Below are 16,633 nucleotides of genomic sequence, written 5' to 3' on the forward strand. Positions count from 1 at the left end.
GTAGCAGCAAGAATAAAAACAAAACCAAAACAACTCTCTTCCAACTCAGCATTAAGCATACACTACTGTTGCATTTAGAATGAATAGTTCTGTTTGTGTGAGGAACAGTATGATACAGGGACACAAATGGGTGAGTAGTAAGTGTGAGAGGGGAATGAGAAGTCCACCCCTTTGGTGGCAAAGATGTCTTCTGCCTGTTTAAGCTATGCTGTTGTGTTCTTTCTTACAATGTATAAAATAGACTGGTTTGCATCAGCTTAAAACTTTTAACCGGTAATATACTTTAAAGTATTCTACCTGTCAATGTTTGTGAGGATCACTGCTCTGAAACTTCTGAGGAGTACAAATTTGAACAAAGCACTGTCTTTTGCTTCTATGACCAGCACTTTGAATTCCGATATGCAGACATATTTCTGAAAGTTTTGTTTGGTGTGTGGCAATGTTAATGAGAAGTCATCTGATGTCATTGGCAGCTCTAAACTTGAGGCTACCACAACTCTGGGATGGTTTGTGATAACTTGTATTGGTTATGCTGTGGTGGCAACTGAGGGGCTGGGGTGTCTGGGTGTGCACGTTGTGATCATCTGCTCTGAATATTACCTCCCAAACTTGAGATGTGTCTCCTGCCTTGTCTGCATGCAGCTGTATAGCTCATGTAGTAAAGAAAATGTAATTTGTTGCAGGTAACTTCCATGAAGATATAGCTATACCCATCACAGTGCTTGACTATCTGTAGAAATCAAGAGTTGGAATTTTTGCATGTCCCATCAACACAAAAAATAGCAGACAGGCTTCTAGGAAAGGTACATATAGCTTTAGTTTGTTTACTGGTCCCTCAATAAATACAGAGTTGAGCTATGGTATATGAACATTCCACAGCAGATTAAAACCAGTAATAATAATTTTTACATTATATATTTGGATGGTGAAATAGATTTATTTCTAGAGTTTAGGCTTTTATCACATTATGTTGAGTTGAATGGAATGTCACAGCAGGGTTTTTGGATTTGGGTGCACGTCATAAGACAGAGGAAACATACTGTAATCAAGTCCATAGAAGAGTTTTCGTGGGTTTATTTTGCCTTTCTTGTGGATCTTTTAACACCAGTAGTGGTCTAAGATGAAATACTTGCTCAAATAGATGACTAATATAATCCAGGTTTAAGTTTTGGGGTGTTTTTGGTGTGGTTTTTTTGTGTGTTGTGTGTTGTTTTTTTTCCTCCTGTAAGCCCTCATAACTTGAATTACTTTCAGAAATCAAGCAACAGTAAGTAGAGATCCTTACACTGCTTTAGTTGCAGAAGTTTTAATTGGATTCCAGAAGACATGCAGTTTAGGGGAATGTCTAGAACTACGTTGAAAGTTAGCATTTTTACTGTATATTTAACTTGCCTCCACACTTGAGAAGAATTTGAGTTGATGCAGTTTCAGAGAAGCCTGAGAGAAAGGTACTTTGCTTGTTGGGCACTGGAACAGGCTGCCCAGGAAAGTGGTTGAGTCACCATTCCTAGAGGTGTTTAAAAGATGCATAAATGTGGTGCTTAGGGACATGGTTTAGTGGTGGAATTTGTAGTGTTAGGTTAATGGTTGGACTCTAATCTCAAGGGTCTTTTCCGACCTAAATGATTCTGTGATTTGATTATCTTTAAGCTTGCTCATAGAATTCAAGGGAATAGGGTTAAAATACAAAGCTGTAAATGGCTTGAGACTTACTAGTGGAATTAAATACCTATTTCTATATTCCATGCTACCTCAGTAGAAGCAACTGAAAGAGTTTTTTTCTATTTGCTCCATTCCACTTGATGCACCAGAGGTGACATTTGTGAAAAGTGTAAATCCTGTCTTTTTCTCTTGGTTCTGGTTTCCTGATGAATTCTTTGTTTTGAAGAAGGGATGAGCTAAAGATTGGAATAGTAGCTTGTTTCATTAATCTCACCATAGTTGTTGATTATGTGTTGAGGTCCTAAACCTAGTTCTTTCTACTGGATTGTGTAATACATCTCAATTCAAGTTACATGTTTGTAAGGCTCAGTGTATTTCTAAGCATAATAAATAAGTATGCTCCCAAAGGTTGTGGTTTTTAAGTTACAGGCAATATGACTTTTGCTGACAGCAATGCTGAAAACTCAAAGGAGCTTGTTCAAAGGTGTTCATAGTTGTAGGATTAGTCAATGAACTGCAGATGAAAGAATACTTGTCAGTACATTTTTGTGGTCACTTTTTCAGCATTGACTCCTTTTCAAATAGAGCTAAAATAGATCATGCTGATCATGTCAAATACTATAAAAATGCTGTACCAAACTTTCACTAAAATATGAAAAGAGACAATTGTATTAAGGAAATTAGTTATAGAGTCAGGTACTGACAGGTTATTTTGAAGACCAGCATTAGAAAGCTTAAAAATAGATGGAATACTGATTGGAAACACTGGAAAAAAAATTGAATAGGAAACTTAAGTTCTTTGTTTTTTCCATTTGGAGTTTTAGACGCATTTGACAAGACTTGTTTGTTAGAGACATTGTGGTCTGAGCTTTTTCCTATTGGAGCAAAGCCAACTAACAGTTTGGTTAGAAATACAAGCATATAAAGGAAGACTTCACTATTTTCCTACCTACAGTGCAAAATATCTAATGTACAGTGCTGACATACTGATTTTTGTTTTGGTTTGGGTTTTTTCCAACCTCCAGAGCTGGTAAGACAAAACTATATTCCTTAACCTCAGCTGATTCACATTATTTGTTTGGCTACCCTTTTGATATTTTGATTAGCCTAATGATATCCACTGAAGTAGTGACTGCAGTGACATTACAGTCTGTATGAAAACAAAAAATACTTGAAATGTCCTAACTCGCTTTTGGAAGAGTAATCCTTTCTGAGGGGATTGGAAGTGCCCTGAAGAGAGAACTAATGTTTAGCTAATAACTACAGTGGCCAGCTGTCAATAGGCAAGAAAGTCAATAGAAGTGTAGTCTTAGCAAGACAAATATCATAGAATCATTTCAGTTGGAAGAGACCCTCAGGATCATTGAGTCCAGCCATAACCTAACCTAACTCTAGCACTAAACCATGTCCCTAAGAACCTCTTCGAAATGTCTTTTGAACACCTAACCTAATTTTTATTTTAAGATGGGCATGTTCCATGTAATGAATGCTTTGCATAAACTTTAGCAAAAATAACATGGTCATTTCAAGGAATGGAGCTAAAAAAACCCCAATGTTCCAAAAATATTGGGAAGAAAGTGCAATGTCTTAACTAAGAAGTTCTAGTGGTTGTACACTTCAGCATGATGATGGGAGGAATTGGCATGTATTTGGTTAGGAACAGAGCTTGTCTATGGAAAAGGTAACTGAACCTTTTTCTAAGTACAGTGGAGCTGATTAAAGGATAAATGCCTTTTTCTCAGACAATTTTGTGTCAAACCAGCATGTTCCATGCACTGTGAAACAACTTGAGGTGCTGGTCCACAAGGGGAGTTCCTTTCTGTTTGCAGTATTCCTTCTGCTGGCCTTGCGTTAAGCATTATTGGAGTATGGAGACCTAGCCAGCCTGTAGGACTTGAAGCAATGGGGGACAAATTGCAAACTATAGAGAAACAAAAATGAAAGCTGGAGGATATGGATAGAAGGAGGTACACTGGATAAAAACTGTAGTTGTGGATGAATTCATCAACAGTTCTTCTCTGGATCGTGGAATTAATTCTAGAACCCCGATGGACGATAGCTGTCTTTTGTATTTCTTGTGATAGTATGTGACTTCTGCATCATAATACCAGTTAGTATAGTGAAACTACAGAGAATCTCTTGAACAAGGGAGCTATGGACAGTGGTAGGAAATCTGTCAGGGATGTAGCCACACATCTGCTTGAGGGACTGTGATCTATTTCTGTCTTTATTACAACCAAGATAATACTTTGTGCTGAGACTGGTGTCCATATTTGCAAGAGCTTTGTTCTGGAACTTCACATGGGGAGTCCTGTGCTGGAGGGGCAGAGTGGAGGACATAGGGCGAAGAGTACGACCTGTTCTCCAGCTGTTCCTTAATTCTGTAGTGAAGAGACCGTGTAGGTGCTACTGCTGTAACTTGTCAATAGAAGGGCAAAAGTGTAGACAGGCAAAGTGGAATAGGCAAGGATTTGAGACTATTTGGAAATGCCAGTGTTGTGACAGTATTGACATGTAATAGTTTTTGTGTTGTGTGGACTAACAGGCAGTGAAAGGAATTCTACTTTTTTTGAGAGATGTTCCAGAGCACATCAAGCAAACTACAGCTTAATGGGATTGAGATTTCAATAAGGAATAGAGTAAATATAGGCTGTCACGAAAACGTCCCCATAACCTTTACAAAATAATTCCCCTTTATGTTGTTTTTTTCATAAATTCCTGACTCAACTACTGGAGTTTTTTTGAGGGAGTGGATAACGTGTGTGTGTGTGTTTGGTGTTGGTTGGTTTGTTGTTGCCCAGAAGGTTTATGTGAAATTCTATTATCAAGTGCTTTAAGTAAACTAGAAAGGTGAGGCAGGGGAAAAGGGAGAGATCAGTGTATGTATTAAAAGAATAATAAGTAATAGTTAAGAGGTGGAATAGTATATAAAGATTAGACTGTTAAACTTAATTTCCTTAAATATAGACATTGAGTCCCCATGTCTGGGACAAAGACACAGTGTTTGGCTGCCACCTCTGTGTTACCTAGAACCGGTTCTTAAATCAGCATCTTCTGACTATTCCTTTATTAGTATACCTTGTCTTTTTATTTTCCTTTGTTTCCAATTGTTGCACTTTTCCACCAGGGGATGGAATTGCCAAGGAAAGTAGTCCATTTATTAACAGTGCCGAGATGGACAGAGGAAACATGTATGAAGGAAAGAATATGGCTCTCTTTGAGGTAAGTTAAATACCCTAAATTGTGTTTCACCTTTGATTGAGGCTATGGTAGCAAGATGAAAACAAGCAAATCCTTTTCTTTCTCTCTTGAAATTTAATGAGGGAAAATGTTGTGGTTTGATCACAGGGAGACAATCAAAAACTGTGGCAGGTGTATTTTCCTTAACCCTCTTTCCCCTTTCCCCCCCGCCCCTCCCCCTTTTCACTAAGGACAGGTGATTTTGAGAGGAAAAAGGAAAAGAAGGACAGAGAGAAGAGAGCTGGAAAATTTGAAAGTGTTTTACTAATGCTACTAAAAAAACAGAGAAAAATAACACAGAACCAATATTATAGGACCAGTCTTGCAATTCCCAGCAGCTGCTCTGGGAGGATCCTGCAGCCAACCGGAACTAGATTCAGTCTGTCACGAAGCCTCAGCTTGCAGGGACAGCAGAAAAGAAGCGAAGCAGCACAAGACCCAGCAGAAGAGAGAAAGAGTGTCCTTCTGGTCCCCACCTTTTATATCCAGGAAGTTGTGAGTGGGATGGAATACTCCGATTGGTCAATTTGTGGTCACCTGACTCAGACCACTTCCTCTCATTGCTCCTCTCAATGACCCTGGACAGAAAAATAACTTCTCAATAGTTTGGTTCCTGCTAACACACCATTTCAGTGGATTCTAATGATATAATAAGAAAAAGCCTGTCATTTAAAAGATGTTTTTTTCTTCTATATTTTAGTTTTACTGTTCTTGCCTACACAGATAATTTTGGTATGTGCTGATGTGAAGATATGGAATAAGCCTTATTGCATGTAAAATTTTTTTGTCTCAGATCTAGAAATTGTTACAGAAAGGTGCTGAAAGTTCAGTCTAGTGGTTTTAACAAAGAAATATCCAGTTTTAAAAGGATTAGCAAATATGTTGAACAGGAGAATACAGATGTCTCTTAAAGCAGCGAAACTATAAAACAAACTGATAGGCCATGACTTAGTTACAGTATCTAATTACAGTGTAGAGCATACCATAGCTACTTTCTAATATAAACGTCTACTTTATAATGCAAGTTTAATTCCCGTTTACTTTATTTACAGAAAAAATATATTGATATGGTACATTGAAGTGCCACTTTTGCAATGAAATAGTACTTTTAGTAAAGTTTGACCCAAGTTCTTCTGCTTTAATAGCATCAACTGGTCTTGCTTTGATGCTTGCTGTTAACAATAAACAATGTCCTTCCAACATTGTTTGCTTAGCCATCTTGCTGTTGCATTCTACCCACTTTTTCTTGTTTTTTCTCTTACAATCTTGTCGTCTTTCAAGTATCTTTCCACAGAGGACATGATCTTTCAGCTCCTTCTTTCTGCACGACCCAAATAATGTATTTTTGCTATTTTTCACTGAGTCTTGGAGAACATTACTTTGATCCTTAAAACAATGTTGGTCATTAATTGTCTGTCTGTCATGTATGGAATTTCTTACTATTTTTTGAGGGAAACCATGGTAGTGGAGTTTTGTCACTAAGTTTCTCTCCTTCAAGCTCTATTCCATAAAGCAATGTCCAAAACTTCCTGTTGTTCAAATTAACTGTTGTATTCATCAGTGTTGATAAATTGGCCATAGCTGCTTTTTTGTCCCTAATCTCCTTTGAACATATACTTGCATCAGTTATTTTGAATAGTTGCTGACATTAAATCCTCAGGTGATGGTATAATGATGACTGTCTTTTACATATCTGAGATTATAGACTGTGTTGTTACAGTGTTGCATTGAAAGTCTTCCAGTGCTGTTGTAGTGGTGAATCTTTTTTTTGTAGTACATGTATTTCATAGTATGTTTCTTACAATCTTATTCTTCTACTATTTTCAGCTGACTTGTGTTTTGAATTTTTGCATGAACTGTTACAAAGAAGTTTGGCTAGTATAACCGTGATTATCATGACCTAATGCCTCCAGCAGAGATGCCTTAGTTCTTGTCTTTGTTTGAAATCCTGATCTCTTGTCTACCTTCCAATATGTGATCTTGCATACTTGATTGAGTTCTCTGGTTCTGATTTTCTTGGCATCCTTTCATTGAATATGCTTCTCATGGATTTTTATTATTTTTTTTTAGCATGTTCTTATTTTGTAGCAGATATATGGCTAAAGAAAGATGGGCTGACTTCTGTGTCAAGTAATATTACATATGTGCAATTCCATATGCTGATGTACCTGCATTTTCAACAAATACTTTAGAAGTAATATGCATGGTTAAAGAGAAAATATGTAAGCCTGCCACAGTCTGCTTGAGAGTGGTCCTTAAGTATCTTGGTGCTTGAATCATTTGAAGCCATTCTCTAGACAAAAGCAAGATGTTGGAAAAACACCATAATGACTTGACCCTGCCAGTATAATCCCCCGAAAACCATATTGTGATAGGAATAGAGTTCTATAATAATGTCCCTTCTTGATATTTCCCTTATGTTCCAGCTGTACAAGCTGCATATTGTAAGGTAGTGTAAAAAAGTGAAAGAAATATTGCATAATAGCTATGTAGTGTTAAACTTCTAGAAAGATTTAGAATTCTTGTAGAAAACTGACTGGTATTTTGTCATGTTAACTTTTGGATTTGGGTGAATCAGGGCTGACCTGTTGAGTATGCGTTTGAAATAGTATCACAAAATAATTCTTTAAAAGCCTAATTAATAAATGGAGTATTCTTAAAATCCCAACAGGAAGAAATGGATAGTAATCCCATGGTGTCATCTCTTCTTAATAAACTAGCAAACTACACTAATCTGACTCAAGGTGTGGTGGAACATGAAGCAGATGAAGACAGCAAGCGAAAGGAAGTCAAGGTATTTAAACTCTTAAGTTGAAACAAGGCTAACTACAAAGAGGAGCATATTTCAACCTAAAAAGAAAATATACAGATGCCTAAAAACAGGAGTGAGGTTTGGATTTGCAGTAGGACTTGTGTTAATTCAGTGTTCTTGTTAGCAAGTTTTAGCAAGATGTTACTGTAAAAACCCTACATAACATGCGTGCAAAGCTAGGACTGGAAACATACAGTGTACCCAGTTTCCTCTTCCTTTTTTTTCTTGCTTCTGTCCTTGTATGAGCATCAATACCTTTCATCTACCTCCAGTGAGGATACAATATGACTTTTTTTTTTTTGGCTGGTTCATTGATACATGTTAATTGTCTGAGTTTTTACCTCAAGTTGAAATTTAAGGAAAACCTGAGATTAAACAGGTCACTCTCTTAAACCTGCAAGCATATTTGTTCTTGTTAATATGGCAGCAGTTTTTCTGAGTATCTCATTTCTGCATGTTGTAGTATTTTTAAAACTTAATGGACACATTCCAAGGAAACATTTTATTGCATACCTCAAAAATATGATATTTACTAGGTTGGGGGGGAAGGAAAGGCAGAGGCACATCCCTAAACACGCTTGCTAGAAGACAGCAAGTGAATTCTTTGACGGTCATCTACTGGATGCCCACAGTGCCCATCTAGGCCTCTGTAGAGATGGAACATATGCAACAGTTGGACTCTGCAATGAGATGTTAGATTGATTCCTCTGTGAGCAGGGAGATGTTTCAGAAAGAGGAAGTTTAGATCAAAAACATGTGACCTGACAGTACAAAAACTCCCAGGAAAGGAGGAATGATGACCTGGAACTGGCTGGGCCTGGTGACTGAAACTGAGAAATTTACAGTAGATACTGGGCAAAGGAGAGTACTGGGAATCAGTTGTCTTTGTGTAAGAGAAGGGTGCTGCTGCTGAGTTTGTGTGCTGAGGAATGGAGGAAGGAGAAGTACATAAGAATGACTAAAAGGAAATGAGCACATAGCAGAAGAGACAGATATGAAAAAGTTCTTGAAAGTAAAGTTAGAACTGGAGCTCATTTGACTGGAAGAGAGATTTATGGTATGGTACCTGAATATTTGCAGTAGAACTGCTTGGATTAGGACTTGACTAGTATAGGAAGTTGGTACCAGGACAATGGGCAAGGGCAATAAATGAAGTCTGGTTGTTTGTTTTAGCTTCTGGCTTATCCTGCATTTGTTTGTGTGTGGGGTTTCTTTTTGTTTGTCTCATTGTAGTTTTCCTGTATTTTTCTTCTCATCTGAAGATACAGCTTGAGATAGGAGAAAACCAATGCTAATCAACTTGCACTTTCCTTAGTGTAATCCCTGTCCTGTGTCCAGCTGCTGTGGAGGTTTTTCTTAAAGCAGCACAGTGTTGGTCCCCCTGGAACTGATTAGCCAAATGAACATCGTGTCCTCACTGGTGTTTAATCTTGTTTGAGCACCATCTGGTGGCCTGAAAACTCGAGTTCTATCCATGTGTCTTTTTTCAGTTCCACGTCTGAAAATAAGAACTTGGAAACTTAGTGTTTTCTTAATAATTTTGTTAACATACAAGCAAGCATTGGTGCTTTGTAAGTTTAAATTGGTTGACTTTTTTTCACAGCCTAAGTTGTGATTTAAGAAGAGCTTTTGTATCTGGAAATCTACTGTGTGTAATTATTGCTTCTAAGTTCAGTATTTCAAGGCCTTTTTTCTTCATGAGTGTAGAAGGCTGGAACTTTAATGATGAAGTCTGAATGCTTTTGTGTGTGTCTTGAACCCATGATGATCAACAGCAAAAGTACAAACTAATAAACTATGTTGTGGCAGGTTTTACAACTTTTGCAAAACCAAATTGTAATAAGTTCTGCATTTCTTCTGGCCTTGTCATAATACCTTGTCTGTCTGTCGTGGTTTAACCCAAGCTAGCAATACTGCCATGATAACTGCTCACTCACTCCCCTTCCTACCTCTCCAAATAGGGGAGAGAACTGAAAGTGGGGGGAGAAACTTGGATTGAGATAAACACAGTTTAATAAAATAACAAAAAACGGATACACTACTAGTAAATATATATATTAAAAAATAGAAATAAAGTATAAAATAAAAGATACTCAATGGAATTCCTCACGAACTCCATCTGCACTGAATAGCCAGTCCCAGGAAACAGCACCTGGTCCCAAACAGCTGATCCTGGAGAGAGAAGAGAAAAAAAGGTGGAAAGGCCAAAAGGCCTCTGCAAAATAGCAGGATGGCAAAAAGGCCAAACTAAATGTCCTGAACAGAACTACTCCAGCTCCGACAAAAAGAGCGAAGGAAGCGAAGATGATGTGAGAGGTACTGGAAGATCCTGACTCTTTAAATATGAAGCATGATGCTAATGAGAAGGAATACTCTTATTGATCAGTCTGGATGTCAGTCAAGCTCTGCCCCATCCATGCCCCCCTTCCTTGATACCTCACACCTGTTGGGCAGAGTGTTCAGAATGTCCTTGGCTCTCGGACCAGAGCAATTAAAAACATTGACTCTGTCCCAGAGTGTTATCTTCTTGTTCTCAAACTAAGTCCAAATAATGATGGTGCTAGCTATGAAACAGGTTTCTAACTGCATGAAGAAAATGAACTCATTTTCACTCAAACCAGTACTGTGGTTTTAGTTAAAAATTGAAAACACTTGCTGAATATAATCTTGTGGGCCAGCTGCAGGGCAATGGTGATCAACTTTTTGCGGAGTGTACTTTGTATTTTGATTGTGGCTGTAGCTTCTCTTCAATGGTAGTCTGTAGCTGGTATTTCAGAAGAAAGTTTGTAAAGCTTTGTAATTAACAGAGAAAAGAGCATTCTACCCTTATCAAGATTTCATCCTAGTTCCTAGGGAATGAGATGGTTTGCTATCACAAGTTTTTTGTCTTTTTGGGAATCTTTCTGCATAAGTAACCTATGAATATTTGCAGAGCTGGTCACTCTGAAGCTACCATTCATTTTCACTTGACATTTATTCATGGAGCATTTGTGATAAGTGTTTGTTGAAGGAAGTGCTTATGTACTTAAATTGTTCAGTGTCAAGGAATTAGTGTTCTGACTTTGTTCCCAGGTTCCACGTATGGGCACTTTTATTGGTGTGTACCTGCCCTGCTTGCAGAACATCTTGGGAGTCATCCTTTTCCTACGTTTAACATGGATTGTGGGTACAGCTGGAGTTTTTGAGTCTTTCATCATCGTGTTCATGTGTTGTGCTTGCGTAAGTTAACATTTTTATTTACTATTGGCCAAATCTTCTGTTACAAGAGTACTGCTGCCTTCTAATTTATAAGCAGCAAAGAAAGACTTCTCCATAATGGTTAAGTATCAGTGTAGTTGAGAGACATGGGAGATAGATATATATAGATATATATATAGAGAGATATATATATGCACTGAGTGTCATGTGTCATTCTAGCCTGTATGGAGTTTGAGTTGATCACAGTAAACTTTTCTTTAAAGCATTATATGGATTTTATTAAAGCAGCTTTTAGCAAATGTTTCCTTATTTACATTGACGCCTCAACTGTTGTGCTTTCCACAACTTCAGAACAAACTGAAATATAAACTACAAATGAATCCACAGTGTTATATGCCTATAAACTGATATATTGGAATGTGAGACCACTAGTAGATGATATTTTCATAACAATGACCCTTGATCAGTTTGTCACTACTATTTAATTGTAATAATGAACATCTTATTTTAAGTATATTCAGCAGTCTGTATTCTTCCAGTTCTTTTAAAAGACGTCAAATGTTTCAGTTAACTGAATCCTTTCTTGAAAAAATTTAGTACTTATATGGATATCCCAAACCAAAGTTATGATCAGTTTTGGTTGCTGCAACATTTTATTTTAAAATAAAGTGTTACATTTGATCACTTGGTCTTGCCCCATCTTTCAAAAAACTTTCAGTGTTCTGAACTTCCTCTATTTCATCTTTCCACAGACTATGCTAACTGCAATCTCGATGAGTGCAATAGCAACAAATGGTGTAGTTCCAGGTAATGAAGAATTTTATTTTAAATGGTGAACAGTCAAATTCTGGAAGCTTAAAGCTGGGATAAGAAATTACTGTAGTCTGAGATATCAGAAGTAATGCTTTTGTGTCAAGTACCTATTTTCTTTTAACTGACTTATAAATGACTTTTTAGGGTGAGATGCAATATTTTAACTGAACTTTCTGGGAGTTACAAACTGTAGCACATTTTTGTCATCAATCATTTGATTCTGTTTGAATGAAATATATGAAATAACTTGAACTAATGGAGACTCATCTTCATGCAAAGCATATGTCTTTACAAATAGGCTGTGCTTTTAACCTGAATTTTCCTGGACTCCATTTTTAAACACTAGAGCTAGTTATGTTGTTTTCTGCAAGAGTAACAACCAGTCTGCTGGCAGAAATCTCAATATAAGCATTCTGGTTAATGCTTATCTCCTTAAATTTTCAGGATAAATAGATCGACTTGTTCCTTTTCAGTTATGAAACTGAATTTTTTTTTTAGATGCAAAATCAGTTAGCCCTTGAAGCTCTTTTCAGTTTCTCAACACATTAAATAATAATATTGGTCTTCAGACATTGTCATGAACAGAAGTTAAAATGATTCCTTGCTTGCAGAGCTTCTCCAGCTTAGTAAGGAGTTCCAGAACTGATGCATGAGTTGTTGGGTAAAAGTAAATGCTTCTGCTTGCACAGGTGTAGAATAGTTGCATTTCATGGATACAGTGCTATGTATGAAGTATAAATACAATAGAAAATTTTGCTACAAATACTTTATAATGAAATGTAGTTACTCTAATCAGTGTCCAGATAACTAAAATATTGTGCTCCTTTATCGCTCATATTTTTAGAGTTTGTTGTAAAGGTTTTGCTTAACATCTGAGTGTCACAGAAATATTTGAAGTTTGCAGTTTTTACACTAGACAGGTCTTCATTCTCTTTTTTTGTTGGTACAATTTTTTTTTAGATAAATGCTGCTTCTGCTGGAATATATGGAGGAGGCAGAAAGCATGGATAGGAACCTAGGATTGAAAGAGACCTAAACAGCAGGATCTTGTCTCTTAGCATTATATGCAACAGCATTGTATTTAGTAAAAGGATTGGTGCTGAATCATAAATTTTTAATTTCTCATTTGTTCATATTGAAAAGCTGTTTCAGAATCTGCCCTTTGATTAGAAGCATATTATTTGCAGACTAATTTTACATAAGGCTGGTGTATGTTTATTTAAAATACAACTCTTTCTTTCTTTGTCTCCTCTTTATTCATCAGTTTTCATGAGTGGGACAAACATAATGAAATTAAGAGAAGATGGAGAGAGAACTAGAGAGGAGCATGCCTTGAGGGGGTTGAGTGGAAAGTCTAGATACTAAAGAGAGAAAAAGCTTGAAAGTAAGAGCCTTATTGAAAGGGAAATAGTACAGGGGAAATGGGAGAGGGGTGTAGCTTAACTTGAAGGTGATGCATGTATATGGGAAGTATGAGTGAGAATTGAAAAAATCAGGGGCAGAATGAATAGTATGAGCAGATAAGAAAAAGCAATCTCTACCTAACACTTTAAAATGGTACTGAAAAAAATACCTGTAGTGAAAGTGGTAATGGTTTCATGTACAGAAAAGAAAAAGAATGCATTAGTGAATCCTGTTTTGTCCCCATCTCATAAAGAAATTGATCTGGAAGTTTATTGTGCGATTATGGGCAGCTTGAGGTTAGAAACTAAAGACTGTTGCACATATTTGTACCTGTACATGCTTTTCTTAATACTTTACTTTTAGATTGTTTAGCTTGTGGATTTTTCCTCTTTGGCATTTATTTTCTGTTCCTCATTTCACTTTGAAGTGTATGTTCTAACAGCCTAGTTCATATATAGACATTAAATACAGATTTTGGTGCGGCGATGAGGAACGACGTGCACTGGGACGCAGAAAAAGATGCACGCACAGGCAGAGATCTTGTTCAGGAAAGGCCGCAGAGCTGAGCAGAGAGCTGAGCTAGGCTGAGGCCCTGTTTATTAGCCACTGACAATGTATAGGATTTACAGATACAGCCCTGGACTAAGATATTACATAAGATGTTTTTCCAATGATTGTTATTAAAAACACACCACACTCTTATGTTTGTTTCAGTTACGTTCCTACTCATTCACAGGCCAGGCCCAGGGACATTCACACATCCCATGCACTTGGAGGTGGTCATCCAGCCCAAGATACTATTCTCACAAGTCTGGGCTATCACTCTTTACAATTATGAGGAATGTACTTCAACACAATCTGTTCAAGGCTCTTTATATTTTGATATGATCTAATTATGTTAGTACTATTTCTTTCACTGTCCAGATGGTCATGTTAGTATTGATCTTCATTTATCATCCAGGTAGCTGGAACCACACATCTTGCTTTCCCACATTTTGGTGTGAACATTTCAATGGAGGCGCATGCAGTATTTATCTTGATTATGTTGACTGAGTGATTCAAATTTTTATTCTCTACTGCTGTCCTTAATCTGAAGGCCTTGAGTTTGTTGGGTGTGTTTGTTTTTGTTAAATTCACAGCTGGAGGCTCTTACTACATGATTTCAAGGTCTTTAGGACCAGAGTTTGGTGGAGCAGTGGGACTTTGTTTCTACTTGGGTACAACCTTTGCAGGAGCAATGTACATTCTTGGTACCATTGAAATTTTATTGGTAAGTACTAGTTTCTCTTAAGATTAAATCTATTTGGTCTGTTTTGGGAGATTGCTGGGGAACACACGTGGCCTAAAATGCATACGAGTTTGGTGTTTTGGTGTGGGTTTTTTTTTCTTTTAATGTTTTGATACTAGATTTCCAGTATGTCAATATTTATTCTTTCTCTCCTTGTGACTATTTGAAAAAGTTCAAAAAATTGTGGTCAGCAATACAAAAATAAAGGCTTCTTGATGTAAATTTGTTCTAAAGTAGGAAACAGAATTTGTTAACTGACATCTACTAATTTGTACTAGATACAATATATCTGTCACCTTTTCATAACATGTTCTGAATACTGAATGTTCCCATGAATTATGCCTGCAATACTATACATGTAGAGAGTTGTAAGGAAAACTATATTAATTTTAATAAGACATATCTAAAATTCCAAAACTAAAGGTATGAGATCAAACTGGAGATATAAATGGGAAATAAGGAATAAATAGGACATATTTCAGTAGACTTTTGCAGAAATAACATCAGATCAACAGGCAGACTTTGGAGGCATGTTAAGATTTAATTCAATGATTTTTTTTTTGTTCCTACTTAAAACTACAACTTTCATATCAAAAATGAAAATAAAATGCCATCAGTGATAGTGCAGTCCTTAGTGAAGTATCACATTAGATTGCAGATTAAATTATAGTTGTCAATACCTACTTTTAGCTCCTCTGAAATGTCATTTGGATTTAGTGATGCTAAGTCAGTTTTAAAAAATTGTTAATTTACAAATGTGAAGAAATTGATTTCTTCTTTAAATGTTTGTCTGCATATGTTCATGGTGAACTGCAGCAAACTTTAAAAAAGTTTTATCCATAATATTATGCTGCTTTTGTGTTGTATGTCCTCCTCTGCTTTTCCAAACAAAAATGCACAGATGCATATAGCACTTCCTTTAGGTCACCTTAGGCTTGGAATTGAAAAGCTAAAGATTCCATCTTGAGATTCAGTGGTGTGTGTTGTTTGTTTTTTTTTTTGCTCTGGAGTCTCTCTTCAACACTGAATGAAATCTTACTCATTTTTTTTCTTCTAACAGAAGAAGGTTTTGGTTGCTTTCCTTGTGATTCTCACAAGTTTTAAGAAGGATATGGGTTTTGTGGTATTACCCATCCTTTTTCTCTTCAACTTTTTTTTTTTTCTTGCTTGTAACTTCTCGATATATATCTTGTTTGACTTTTCCCAGGCTGTATGCCTTTAGTGAGCTCTTCAGGGCATTTTCCATTTACTTTCTATCTACTGGAATTAGTTTTCCATTTTACTGTTCTGGTTTTGAGATCATGATTATAAGATTTAAAATCTGGCAACTACTTTATTATAAGCAGTCAACATACACAGGTGGCTCTCTATTTCTGTTGGAAGAACTGCTTACTCGAGTTAAGCATGGCAAAAGTCCTTCTAAGCCGTGTTTTCTTAAGATCTAGGACAGGGGTGTCAAACTCATTTTCACCGGGGGCCACATCAGCCTCGCAGTTGCCTTCAAAGGGCCGAATGTAATTTTAGGACTATATAAATGTAACTACTCCTTCAGTAAGAGGATTCTAGGAGGACTCCTTTCCTTCTTCCAAATGAAAATCTGTGGGCTTGGCATTAGACAAGCATTCCCAGGATAACTTGCAGAAACTTTCAGCTTCCACATTACTTAGCACTGCCATGTGCACTGGGCAAAGCTGCTGCCCGATGAAAGGTTATGGAAAACATGACTGGCATGTCTCCTGTGAGGTAGGAATTAAGAATCTATCCCACTTCCTCCTTTTCAGATTACTGACTTTGAAATTTCACATTCCTGTAAAGACACTGTGTCAGACTGCCTTTATGGCAGTGACCTACCCACTGTGGCTTTGCCTCATCCAGGAGGGGCCAGACAGTTGTTGGTCATCATATCAGACTGTGCTGGTATGCACAGGAGGTACTTCAGAAATCCTCCTTCTTGTTACTTGCTGTGACCTATGTCACAGATTCAAAGCAGCTTGGTTTTGAAATTAGATAGTCCTCCCTCACTACTGCTAGCTTGTGAGATCTGATCTATACTAACAACACTAGCACCATGTCACACTGTGAACTGGATTTGGTGCCATGTTCTCCCTACCTAAGAGTCATCCTGACTTTAACTTGTATGGGATTCAGTTATGGAATTCAAAGTAAAAAGCATCCAAGGATGTCATATGTAGCAGAAGACCTCAGAACAGCCTAAC

The 16,633-nt window shown here is 37.0% G+C and overlaps 1 protein-coding gene across 2 annotated transcripts in view; it reads left to right on the forward strand.

Annotated features, from left to right (window-relative positions):
* Positions 1-16,633, forward strand: part of SLC12A7 (solute carrier family 12 member 7) — a 70,476-nt gene that overhangs the window by 12,239 nt on the left and 41,604 nt on the right. For both annotated transcript variants that reach the window (XM_065627214.1, XM_065627213.1), the window contains exons 2-6: positions 4,790-4,884; positions 7,574-7,696; positions 10,787-10,933; positions 11,665-11,719; positions 14,269-14,399. In XM_065627214.1, the coding sequence (XP_065483286.1) occupies positions 4,790-4,884; positions 7,574-7,696; positions 10,787-10,933; positions 11,665-11,719; positions 14,269-14,399 (551 nt within the window). The remainder of the gene's footprint in view (positions 1-4,789; positions 4,885-7,573; positions 7,697-10,786; positions 10,934-11,664; positions 11,720-14,268; positions 14,400-16,633) is intronic.

This window comes from Caloenas nicobarica, chromosome 2 (assembly GCF_036013445.1).
Source record: "Caloenas nicobarica isolate bCalNic1 chromosome 2, bCalNic1.hap1, whole genome shotgun sequence".
Lineage (NCBI taxonomy): Eukaryota > Metazoa > Chordata > Aves > Columbiformes > Columbidae > Caloenas > Caloenas nicobarica.